Here is a 12861-nt window from a genome sequence, read left to right on the forward strand (position 1 = left end):
GTGAATGCATAAAGGGCTTTAAGATAAGACAAAAGTAAAGCTTAATTAAAAAGCGAAACTCGTGGTCAGTGCACTGGGCCTGATCCTACACTAATGCAAAAGGACTGTGCATGTATAGCTGTAAGGGATGCCTGATGTCATTTAATCAAATGCAAGCCACATATTGTAAAATCTGGATCTGTTACTGCAAGTTGGAGCAAAGCAACGCCTTCACTTATGATCTGAGATGCAGAATAAAAGGGGGAAGAACTTAGCACAGAATTATCTGTATTTTAGTCACACTACTTCTTATTGTACTTCATTTATCTGCATGGTTTGTCCATATATTCTATGTATTTATTGGATGAAAATCTCTCCATTAAACATTTAAGCACATGCATCTGCACATAAGAATATACTTAATACATAAAAACCTCAAAAGATTGAAAAACTCAAAAAAGAGTTTGTATAAACATTTTTTTATGTTCATCTTTGCAGAAGAGTGATTTCAGAAGCATAGTTGTGGTCTAGCCTGTAAGAACGAACTGAATTTCTGTCCTTATTATATCAGATCATGAAAAAGTTAAGATGCACACTAACACAGTTAAGAAGTCCACAAAATGGATGAAAAAGGATTAATCACCTAAAAATTCAATCCTGCATAATGTGACAGTTGCTTCCAAGGCATATAGGATCACAGTGATGGCAGGTCTTCACTGCAAAATACTGGATTTAACTGACAATCTTGCATCTTTCATGAAGAGCAACCATATTTGCTTGCATCCTGGACTAAATTCAAAGACTAGAGCTGACCCTGAGTAGAAAAATCAAACCCATCAAACCAGTTCAATTTTACCTCTAAGTAACCAGAGGGGACACAGCACACTTAAGAGTAGTTCTTTCTGGAAATATGTTATAGAAAATATTAGGGCAACAAAAATTTATTTGAATCAATACAAATTGGTTTTTAAAAAAAAATCTGTGGAATTTAAGGAAGAATCTTTCCTACACAGTATTTTAAACCTCCCTAAAGAAAACTATAGCACAGTATTAGCATAGTACAGCAATAAAGTTCTACAATGTAATTAAAAAGCAACAGAAAGTTAAAATGTACTTATTCTTATCTGGCATCTGTGCTAAACAGAGACAAAGTCTACGTAAATTCTCATGTGTTTAACCCTTCTTATTCACAATTAAAGCATTGGGTTGGAATGAATATTGGAAAAATAGCAATACCCATATTGTACGGCTCAAAATACAGAGGGAAGGAAGAGACACATAACCCAAGGCCTGTAAGAAATACAGTACCAATGATATTTGACTCCAAGAAGAAGCCACACCAGTACCTCCGATGGGTAGTGCCAAATTATATGTCTAATTTTTCTCCCTTCTGGATACTTGTGTGTGTTTAAGGTTGGAAGCATCATATGTAAACAGATTGTGCAAAAAGCTGTATGCCTTTGAAATGGTTTGTAGTATGCTCTAGTTTTACATCTTTTCCTCTTTTGAAAAAGGAATTTTCTGAAGCTTTGTTCTTCAGCAAGTGCACCCATTCAGCTTGAAAGGATTGCAGCTAACAAGCAGTTTTCTTATTTGGTCTCTGAATTCCCTTTGAGAAATTAAAAAGAAGAAATAATAAAAAAATAGAGTTGCTGTGCCACAGACGAGAAGAAAAGAAACAATTACTAAGGTTTTGGCAAAGCTTGCTTTCTCTAAACATTCCCCTTCTCAGTTGGAGCTTGATTAAATGAAGAATGCTCAGTGATTGCTTTTTTCCTCTCCATTATGTATGTATATCCAGTCGTATCCCCATACATACATGCCAGTTTCATGAAGAGAAACATTTTGTGGAGAAATACAAGAAGGGTAAGATGAAATGGAACGAAGTTTTTGTAACTAGATTTATATTACTTTAGCCTTCAGTATATATGGAGGAAAGCTGGCTAGAAGGATGATCCACTGCATTTACTTGTAGCAAACCGCTGTCCTCTGGCATGCTGCAAGCTGAATCACCAAAGATACCTATGGACCCTGCTGGAAAGTCATACACTGGAAAAAAAACCAAAAAACCAGTTAATTAACTAGGATAGCTATATCATGAAATATGTTCTAATACTTATACATAGATCTGGAAATGGCTTTAAATCAAATACACAAACAAAACAAACAAGCCAACATATGTTTGAAATTAATAACATCACTTACTGCTTACCAAGGGAGGAATTTTCAGTTCTGTCTGAATTGAGTCTGATGCACAGCAGAATTCATCAGAGCTAACACTTCCCCATACAATGGGTGTTGAAATTGTGATAATTTAAAAAATAAACTTCATGCTTGCCTAAAAAATTTCATCATACTGAACTCATGATAAAATATTGTAGAATGAATTGCTGTAAAGCAAAGCCTGGCACAGAAATGACAACCTTCTACAAGCAATAGTAGTAAACACAAGAGTAACTGTTTGCATAAAAACCCCCACCTTTTGGATAACAGGTTTACATACTGTGAGATGACTCTCTGAAATTACAGGTGCATTGGCTTTGCATGCACTACTGAAGGAGCAAGGATGTAAAAGGGATTTCAAAGAACAGTAAGTGTTAAGTGAATTCATCCTGTGTAGAAGAACAATAAAAGACTTGGTGCATAGTTGTGCTTAGGCCCTAAGATTAGCTTCACTGTCTTGTACTGATCCCCTGCACAGAGGGAACTTTATCCCTTCCAGAGCAGCATGCAAGCCCCTGAAGTTCTTTTCATCTGGGTAGAGACTAAGTTAAGTGCACACAGATTAGTGCACACCAAGGCAGTTTTTGTCATAGAAATGTGAATGAATTAAATTCAAGACTGATAAAACCCAAACATACACAAAGCAAAATCAGTGGTTTAAATCACCTCAGGTCCCTGCTACAACACGATCAGTGAAGTGGAGTGGCTGCACGAATATCATACAAGGCTCAACAGACTGCATCTCAAAGCAAATACACAAACTAGAGACTGTATGACCTCCACAGGTTAGAACATTGAGAAGCCCTCAACAGAGTACAGTTTACACACAAGCCAGTTGTTGCTGTCACCTATGGTGACTGCTTCCCAATGCCAACCACTCCACAAAGGTCTGAAAACCATCTCCTCTTTGTGAGTCAAAGAGTCAAATCTGTCACGAGACGTTCCACTCACATGGCTCAAGCAGATCAACGTTCACAAACTGTACACAATCAACCACAAAGTCACCAGCTGTCATTTACCTGTTATACCAGGATGACCTGAAAAAGTTCGATGGAAAATGCCAAGCCCTGCCTGGCCAGCTGAAGTGGGAGATATGCAGTCTTCAAAAGGAGGAACCATATTGCAAGAAACACCATTTTGTACGCTCTTCTGAGTGTCAGCATGATATGAACGGCAGAAAGTCTGAAGCTGCCCATAAAAACCTAGAACAAGGAGAAGAAGGCCATCAGTAAAAGACCTAGACAGAAATACAAAGGATGGCATGTGGAATTGTGGCTGAGAGAATGATGAAAGCCTCAACTGCCATAACACCAGGTCTTTAATAATTTTACACTAATAGTGTTGATATGAAGCTCCCTAAAACTTCCTCCACTGGCTACCAATTCCAAACACATTCTGCTTCATCTTCGGATATCCTGATTCCACGTGTAACTTGTGAGAGGTACTGACTGTCTAGAAGCTGAAATTTTTCAGGAAATATCTATACTCCGCAGTCCTGCTCTCTAAACTGGTTCTCTCCAGAGACCCCACTGTGCATCTGCCTGAAAAATCAAAGAAAACACTTAATTCCAAATAAAGGAAGATTACCCAAGCAAAGTCTGAGTAACAACTGAGAGTCTGTCACTGACGCCAAGACAACTGGCTGATAGTGGGGACATACGCAGAGACTCAGCAGGGCTGCTAGATGATGATGGGGCCTGCTCTTTGCAAGTACAGGGTGAGAGTCTAAACCCACTCATTGGCAGCGATAAGTCCACAGGGAAGAGAACCAAGACCACTGTGTCATGTGGCACAAAAAATCCCCACCAGGGTTTTTTTTTCTAAAAGTTTTTTGTTCCTGAAGTGGTATTTCAGAGGCATATAAGCACTGGGCAAATTCACATTGAAGTCCATGCCAAATATGTATTTATATAACAAAATTCACTCTTCTTTGTAGGAGGGGGCACATGCAGTCTAAGAAGAAACAGACAGATACTCTGCAGTAGGTTGGTCAAGAGATTTTCTCATGGAAGCAAGGTCTTTTCTCCTGCCTAAAGAACTGTCTAAGTCTAAGCTTTGGAGATTTAGTTTGGTCTGAAGGAAGGCTTTTATATATAGAAGATCACTGGGATGCATTTATTTCTGTTTTCTATAATATGGTCTTGGAGTAAATGTCAGAAGTAAACCCACAAATCAGTATCAGAATATCTGTATCTTTTCCTTTAAGAAAAACTGTGAATCAAGCTCCTCTCTGCCAGTGCTGTGTCTCCTTGTTCTCACCACTCTCTTTCTCTGCATAAAGGAAAAACACAGTGCATTATCTTCAAGGTGTTACATAGAAATTGTAGACCTTGACTGTTCAAAAATAGGCTCAGGAACAATAGACTCTCTGAAGATTTTATTAGCAAAAACTTACTGCCTAAAGGCTGGTGTGCTATTCTCTTGATAAAGAATATGTTGAGGTAAGTCATACCTAAAAGCCACTGTCAGAAAAATAACCCCCTACCTCTGTAAGCATTTAAAGGAATTTCCTGTGACATTACTGTCATTAGAAAAAGTTGTTGTGTAGAGCTGAATCCTCTAGTCAGTCTATTTAATCAATATCCATATGACCAAGTCATTCCAGATGAATTTTCTTCTAGCATAGATGAAAAAGCAATAAAACAGTCCCTAAACCCTTAATACATCAACATCAGGGGAAAAAGAAGGAAAAGGGTGAAAGAGGGCTTGGAAAACACCTTTTAATGCACTTTTTATATAAAGGAAAAGAGAGAAGAGAGGAGAGAGGAGAGAGGAAAGAAGAGAAGCCCAAAGAAAAATAAAAAGTAGAAGCATGGCTCCCCTTCCACAGCAGGCAAAATTTGCCTCTCACTCCCAGAGAGGCTGACCACTCACAAATTTCATCATCTTTTTGCAAGGGTTACCCTAGCTGTGAGAGATGGTTTCAATGTGGTGTTTTGTTTTTTTTCTTAAAGTTTAACTGCAACAAAACCACGTCAGACTGTTAGGAATTTACAAGCCATCAATCCCTAAATATTCAGTCTTGACATTTAAGAATCAACAGTAGTAAATTAGTAGAAAATTAAAGAAAAAACAATAGTCATCCAAAACTTGATTTTGAAGCTATATTAGCTACATGAAGCTATTGACAGGTTTTGCCTTGTTTAAAAATGTTTTAAAAATAAACATTTTTCTCAACCAGAAAGAAGATGCACCATGCAAGTTTATTGTTGAGTCAGACTAGTTAACAGAAGCAACCATTTCTATGTGAGTGGTCTGAACTAGCTAGCAAGATCCCTCAAGACACAAGTGTCCTTTCACTATTACTCTGTGCTCATTCTCTATTTATGCCTTTCACAGCATCCTGTTGCCAGTGTAGAACAATCTGCCAGTAACTTTGACTATTGCTAGCTCAAGTCTGGCAGAAAAAATATCTACCTTGGCACTGAGCTACTGTTGAGTCACATTCTCTCTGTTTGGTCATCCGCTAAAGTAAAAAAATATTGTCTATCAAAGATTTGACCCATCAGTACATTAAAATCTAAACAGCAGAAAGGACTAGAGAAGTGCAAAAAGCACTTATGTTGACTAGAAAATTCCCAGAAAATTTTTTATGATGGAAAGAGAGCAAAGAAAAGTAATGCAACTTTCCTAGATACATGTTCTTTTCGTAATCCAGTGTCAATTACACATCTTATAAAACAGAGAGCTATAAACAAGAAAAAAGCATATGTAGTTGTCCTCCCCTCAGTTATTTAGCACTGTTCTAAATGTTTTTGTGTGCATCTACAGTGCCTCAAGTGGAAGGGGAGAGGTCTTAGAATTGAAGCCCAATATGAAAGCAAAATCTCCTAACTTGGTGTCAGGAGCTCTTTCCTTTATTCACATGGTGCCATGCCCAAGATAATCTCCAATACAGCTCAATGTATGATAACATGAAACCACATGCAAGTCAGGCCATAGACCCTGACCATATCTAGCCCATCATTCAAAATTATCTGCTAGAGAACTACCTGTAGTATCAGTTTTCTGTGTTTTCATGCAGTGCTGGAAAAAATAAAAAAAAAGGCAAGCAGTATAGCTAATAAAGTTTCATGAGCTGAACATTTCTTCTCAGGGCTGCAACTCTGAATTGTGTAAGCTGGTCTCTTATTAAACTGTTTAAAACACACACATGCACAGGGTTATGTCACTTGTGTTTCTTTTTATCAGTTACACTACAGCCAAGATCCATGATGTCAAGATACAGAGCAAACAGTTGTTTTTCTGACATGATGGGATTATTTCCTTAGGAAAGTGAAATATTTTTAAATATGATAAAATAACTGTATGCTGCAAGAATTGCGTCTAAAAGCAAGAAGCTCTTATTCTTTATCACATAAAGAGCTTTGTCCTGACAGGTGCTGAATATCTGAAAAGCCCAGGTAGAGAGCTCATCTCAAATTCACACCTGAAACTGTGGTCGGTGTAAGTTTGGGATAGAGTCCTTCTCCTATTGTACTGATGTGGACAAAGATTTTCTTGCAGATATGTAATGAATGACTGCCACAGTTATCATTTCCATAAGGTAGGAAGTTTCTAATGGACATCTATTCCCTCCTCAGTCATCTCTCTGCCTGGCACAACAAAGAGAGAGTATTTTCTCAAGAAAATCATTACAACTGCCATTAAGAAATGCACATCATGAGTGAATAGCCATTGCTGCTATGGTATGTAAAAATGCCAGCTGTCTTTGGCCTGAAATACTTCAAAATAGTGTTCCTGTGCAGTATATTTCTACATTTCCACCAGGCGAATTATACAATACCAAGTAATCGTTTGGTACCATCCGGCTGCTAAGAACAAATGCAACAGAAAGAGTGAGATATGAGTCACCTACTGTACTAACAGACTAATTTGCAAATGTGAAAAGCTAGAAATGTTTCTGTTTACCGAAATCTGATTTTTTTTTGCAATTCAAAGATAACTCTTACTAGTAGAGCTATCTGTATAGATACACTAATATAACTAATATCAGCTAACAATTTTTTTTAATGCAACTTTTTTTTTTTATGAATACTTTGTATGATTTTTAAAATTTTTTTTCCATTATTCAGTCAGCTCTGAAAATGAGTTTAAAGAGAAAGCTGTATTTCTATTCTAAGATGAATAACAATTAGCTAAGGTAAGAATTTTAAGGAAGTATAAAAGCAGGGTCCTGAAAGCTACTTCCCAACATCTTTCAAAAGGAAAAGTGCCTTAAAAGTATCAGTGCCAGCCCCTAAAGCACCTTTGACAAACAACTAATGTCAGCAATCTTCAGTTTGACATTCTTCCTTCTTACCCTGGATGTGGAGGGTATTTGGTTGAAAAGAAGGGCTTTCTGCTGCCTGGTGTGTCTTTGGAGGCAATCCTGCAGGCTGTTGAAGCTGGGGAGGTTGTGAAGTCTGTCTCTGCAACATGGGATGTGGAACAGACATTCTCTGGTGGCTGACGTGGTGAGGAGAAGGAGCCGGAGCAACAAATCTAGGAGTTCAAAACCACAAAACTGTAAAATCTCCAATACATAAGAGCTAAAGATTGTTTCTAGTTTATTTAGATCACTGTCACATTTAGCTATTTGCATAGATACAGACTTCTGAAATAAGTGTTCAGCCCAAATAAGAGAGGATATATTTTTAAATCATTACATATCATTAGATTTGAAAACTATGAAGTTGACCCCTATTATGGGAAACTCCTTTTTTTTAACCCACTCCTTCTGTATTTAAGTCTTAATAGGAGTAGATACCTCATGGGGGACCTAACTTAGGCACTGCAAGCTGTTCATTTTAGGACTTCGTGTCAACTTTATCTATCAATAAGTAGCTGTCCTTCCTGAAGGACAATCTAAAGGCAATATAATGTAAATAAAGACAAGTGTTAAATTGCTTCCAGAGTCTGACCAGATCAAAATGTTGATCTGGACTCAAAGTATAAAGTTAAAAGCCTCACAGAGGAGGAGATCTCTTGAAAACAAACCTCGTGATGAAGCTGCCACATAGGTTCAGTGGTACATTTTTCACAGCTCTGTCACCACTGGCACTACAAGGATAGACACTACTTTTGAAGGTTTTAAACAAGAGTTTTACAGACTTTACTTCTTTTATGGGCATTTTTTCTACATTTCCTTAAAATTGCATACCTCAAAGTACATTATAGTTAGGTGCTATAATCATTTTTGTGGACAGAAAACAGAGGTTGTGAGAGCTCTAGCCTGTGGAGCTCTCACAATGATCAAAGTACCCACTAGACCAATGGGATCTGATTAGTTAATGAAAGCTCAGCCTGGGCTCAGGAATGGCTCTGGGCCACCTTCTCATCCAGGAGGAGAGATGGAAAGGCCAACAAAAAAGAGCCAGGACATTTCTGCAGAAGGGCTAGTGGAAACTGATACAGTATTCCTGTCACAGATTAGCCTCTCCATTGCTAAAAGCAAGCTGCAAGTCTGCTGAGAAAGAGTATCCACCTATCCTTCCCTGTGTTCTAAGCAGCTGCCTCTGTTAACACAGTCTACCAGTATTCTGAAGTGTGGATCTGGTCCTTGTCCTGAGACTGGATCTCAATACACAGTATGACACTTTTTTTTTGAAGCTAGCAAAAAAAGTATGGTTTTCCTGAAGAAATGTAAGGAAGCTTTTATTACATCTTGAATACAACAGGAGGTGCAACCGCAGTAGTAGCGCTATAGAACACCTCTGGACAGGGTCATTGTACAGGGTGTAACTACATTTAAATCCAAGTCTCTTCAGATCTTTTAGGCTGCAGCTCAGAATCTTCCATCTGCCACACATTATCTGCCTGATTTTGACTTCATTTGAAAGCTATTTACTGGTGGTCCATAATCTACATTTGGAGTGTACCAAGATGAACTGTGGATGATTTACTACGTACTCAGCTTTCTTTGAGAATCACATTTTTAGGCATATTAGATGGCGTTTGGATGGTCTTCGTGCTGATGTGATATTAACTTCATAAACACACCTTCAGATATGCTACATAGATGGAGGAGATAAAGATGTCACTACTGAGTTTGAGTCTTTAATGTGTTAAGCATTTCATTGTTCATCAGATAACTGATGCAGAGTAGACTTAAAGACAGGCTAAGGAGGAAGAGAACAAAGTATGCATGTGTTTCACAATCATACAAGAGAATAACTTTTTTAAAAAGAGAAATCAGTAGTGATATTGTGATAAAAAGATCAGAGATTTTTAAAAGGTGCTGCAACTACCCAGTTATGTGTCTCCTGAGTAATGACTGTAGTTAGTTTTTTGTATAGCACTCACACACAAAAACTGTTATCTGCTAGCGATTGAAAGCAAAGCACAGGCAGTCTTTAATAAAATTAATTATTTAAAAATTCACTGTATATAATCCTCTGTGTTTTCAAAATTAATTTTTGAAAATTAGTATCTGAGAAATGGTTTTAACCAGCAGCCACCAAAAGAGAAAAGATAATTTTCAAAACTCAAAGGGAAAAGCATAGTTTTAGAGATTTCACATTTGATTTAACATCCAAAAAAAAAGTCCCAATAATAATGAACTATATTGTACAGACAGACAGGGCTCCATTTTAGTAGACAGTAGTGGCCTCTATAATGATCTATGAATTACGTCATGAATTCAGGCTTACTCATACCCATGTCCATAGTTATCTATCTTTTCTTTCCTTCTGCTTAACAAAAGAGAAACTTGTCTCAGTTCAGTGTGTTACTGGGGGAACTGCAAATTTAATTCTGTTCCCGAAACAATCAGGACCAGCTTGTAGTCACTTGGAAATTGCTATCAAAAACTGTGGCCAAGCCCAGGACTCGATGCACTCAGGAACTTGCCAGATTTGCAGAAAGTTGCCCTTTCCTGTGCCTGACGGGTACAAAATCAGAACAGGAATTCTTCTGGAGCCATTAAGAAGCCTCTTCCTTTTCAGTAGTAGATAGGAAAAGGTGTCCTATGGGGGTATGACTACATTTGGTAGTAAGCAAGGTAGATTACAAAGTTACCAAAGCTTATCTCTTTTGATGACATTAGTTAAAACGGCACATATAAAAGTGATTTTTTAATGACCAGTACCCGTCATGGATACACAGAAAAAAAAAAATATTTTTTTACTGGATCTGGTTCTGTGATACCTCTACTCTTTAGCATTAGCCACTTATATGTGCCATTTGCTCACTAACAAAAAAAAAGTGATTGTCTTAGCAGACAATCCTATGAGGTGTCCCATGCCTTGAAAGAACTTATGTACTTATTTCAAAACCACACTGTTGAGGTCTTTAAGTAAAGAATTTCTTTGGGGGAGCCCCTTGTATGCCACATACAAAGGACTTTGTAAACATCTGAAAGTTGTATGCCTCAACTCCTTGGTTAGAACTACTCAGAGGCTTTTGCTTCTGGAAGTCTGGCTTGGAGCTAGTTGCAGAACTTATTATACCATTACAGTGCTGTTAAACTGAATAGTTCAGCCCTAAGATCTTCTTTTCAGCCTTACACAGTCTCTAGAAATTCCTGTGAAGCCAGGATGCAGCAGGCTTTAGAGACACACTGCTAGCTCTCGTTCACAGGAAGGTAAAAAAGTCATCTGGAACACCAAGTCCCTGAAAAAATTTGTTCTGGTCTCACATCAGTAAACAGATGATTTCTTGCTCAAAAGCAAGATGCATATACTGGACAATTCAATAAATATTAGAAAAATAATTTGAAAGTAATAATTTCAAGCATTTAGCACCCTCAATTTTGCAGCACTGAGCTGCATGTTAACTATGCCATATAAACCCATAAATTTTTGAGTTTTAATTAGATTTCAGCTTTCTTGTGTGCTCATGCCTCCTTGTATTACAAACATGAATGAAAAGGAAGTGAAGTACACATTCCTTTTCATATAAATGCTTTTAGGTACATACCTTCATTGAATATTTGCAGTGTTTCATGTTAGGGGAGCACTGAAAGTTAGTATCAAAGAGCTGGGACAAACAAAATGTAAGTCTGCATTTCTATTACGTATGTTCTTTTCTTCTTCATTTGATAAGTGAAATTACTTTTTGGATCCAAACTTTCTGATTTGCATTCTGTGTACACAGAATTACGTAAACAGAATGAGTGCAGTGTAAGATGTGTCCCATGTTTGGTTCACTTTCTCACATTAATAAGGCTTAATCAAGTCCCCACTCCCTAGCAGAGGAAGACACAGATGAAACCCTCCAATTATTTCTCTATCCCATGGTACCCAGGGATGTAGGGAAAGTGCTCATCTCCTTCCACTTCTGTCCAAAAAATGGCACATGATTGACCCCCAGGGTCATCAAAGCACCAGGCCAGTTTGGATTGGCTTGAGTTCAACAAACACAGCCTTCTGTCAGGGCAAGGGCTGGTCAGTCAGTCCTAGCTCTGGAATGCCCCAGGCATGCCACTCTGTCAGGAACCATGCAGTGGAATAGTTTGAAGTTGGAAGCACAGAAGAATGGTTTGGATTGGAAGGGACCTTCAAAGGTCATCTAGTCCAACTCCAACTCGCATGTGGGGGAACGAGTCCCTTACTTGCCCCCCTAAATCCTGTAGTCCTCTCAACAAAGAGACTGAGATAAACAGAGTGATTTATGCCTTTCAAAGACACTATCTGCGGCACTTTCTATATGGAAGGTTTGTTCAGTTCACATTTTCGCAGCTGTTGTTACACTTATGAAGTGGTATAAATGACAACCTACTTGCAGGACCCCTAGGAGAGTGCACCGTATTAGATTCAAGATGCAAGATGAAGTAGAATTTCTTTTAAACATTTCCCATAGTTTGTATTATATATTCTGACACCAAACTAACACTGCTGTAATACTTTTTTCTTTTCTGAATTTAAATTGGAAATTGTCACACTACCTAAATGAAGACACTGACACCTTTTTTCTTAATCCAAAGTACCTTCACATATGAGAGTTAGTCTTTTTAGAGAGAGTACACTCTCTCTAAACAAGCTCTATACAGTTAACACATGAGACAGGAGTGTATCATACTAGCTTTTTATTATTGTGTAGAGTGTTGTATTATCTTGAGGTCTGTAATGCATTGAATGAATTCAATTAAGTCACACTCTAAATATATCTGCTACGGTTCTACACCAGTGGAATCTCAGAAATGGGCTGATGACAAGATCACTGTCTTTCATAATGATATTTATACCTGTAATAACTGTTGACCTGTCCCTGCCTGTCACCTTGAGCTCTGACAGTTTTTGGGTACAGATGTTGGACAGGTCATGCACTGGAGAGGAAACTATACTAGGAAAGAAAAGTCTCTGTGTCAGGCAACAGAGCTTGGACAGCCTCAGAGGGTCTACACAGAGGTTAAGAGACAGGGCAAGGGAAAAAGATCAGGACTATGTGGCCAGGAGTGGAGAGGAAGGACCGAACTGAGGTCTAATGATCATGAGGCAGCACATTTTATCTCTGACTGATGTACAAAAAGCTCAACAACTTTCAGTCACTCCCAAACTGGCTGAATTCATCTGAAGTCTGAAATAAAAAAGTACTTTTAACTGCTGTCAATTCCCTGAGCCACCACATTTTTCCACCTTCCTGACACAAGGCAGAGTAAGTACTGCTTTCATCGAAAAAAATTATGCTTATTTACCAGTAATTGATGGCCAGTCTCTTCGCGAACGAAGAACCGGGGAA

The 12861-nt window shown here is 38.1% G+C and overlaps 1 protein-coding gene across 1 annotated transcript in view; it reads right to left on the reverse strand.

Moving 5' to 3' along the window:
* Window positions 1-1313: 1313 nt before the first annotated feature.
* Window positions 1314-12861, reverse strand: part of GLIS3 (GLIS family zinc finger 3) — a 110119-nt gene continuing 98571 nt past the window's right edge. Inside the window, exons 7-9 of the mRNA XM_027883487.1 lie at window positions 7505-7686; window positions 3222-3404; window positions 1314-2028 (exon numbers count right to left, since the gene is read on the reverse strand). Coding sequence (XP_027739288.1) covers window positions 1892-2028; window positions 3222-3404; window positions 7505-7686 — 502 coding nt within the window. The 3' untranslated portion in view covers window positions 1314-1891. The remainder of the gene's footprint in view (window positions 2029-3221; window positions 3405-7504; window positions 7687-12861) is intronic.

Source organism: Empidonax traillii, unplaced genomic scaffold, assembly GCF_003031625.1.
Source record: "Empidonax traillii isolate 1590-97213 ecotype Southwest subspecies unplaced genomic scaffold, ASM303162v1 scaffold127:size982661, whole genome shotgun sequence".
In the NCBI taxonomy this organism is placed as follows: domain Eukaryota; kingdom Metazoa; phylum Chordata; class Aves; order Passeriformes; family Tyrannidae; genus Empidonax; species Empidonax traillii.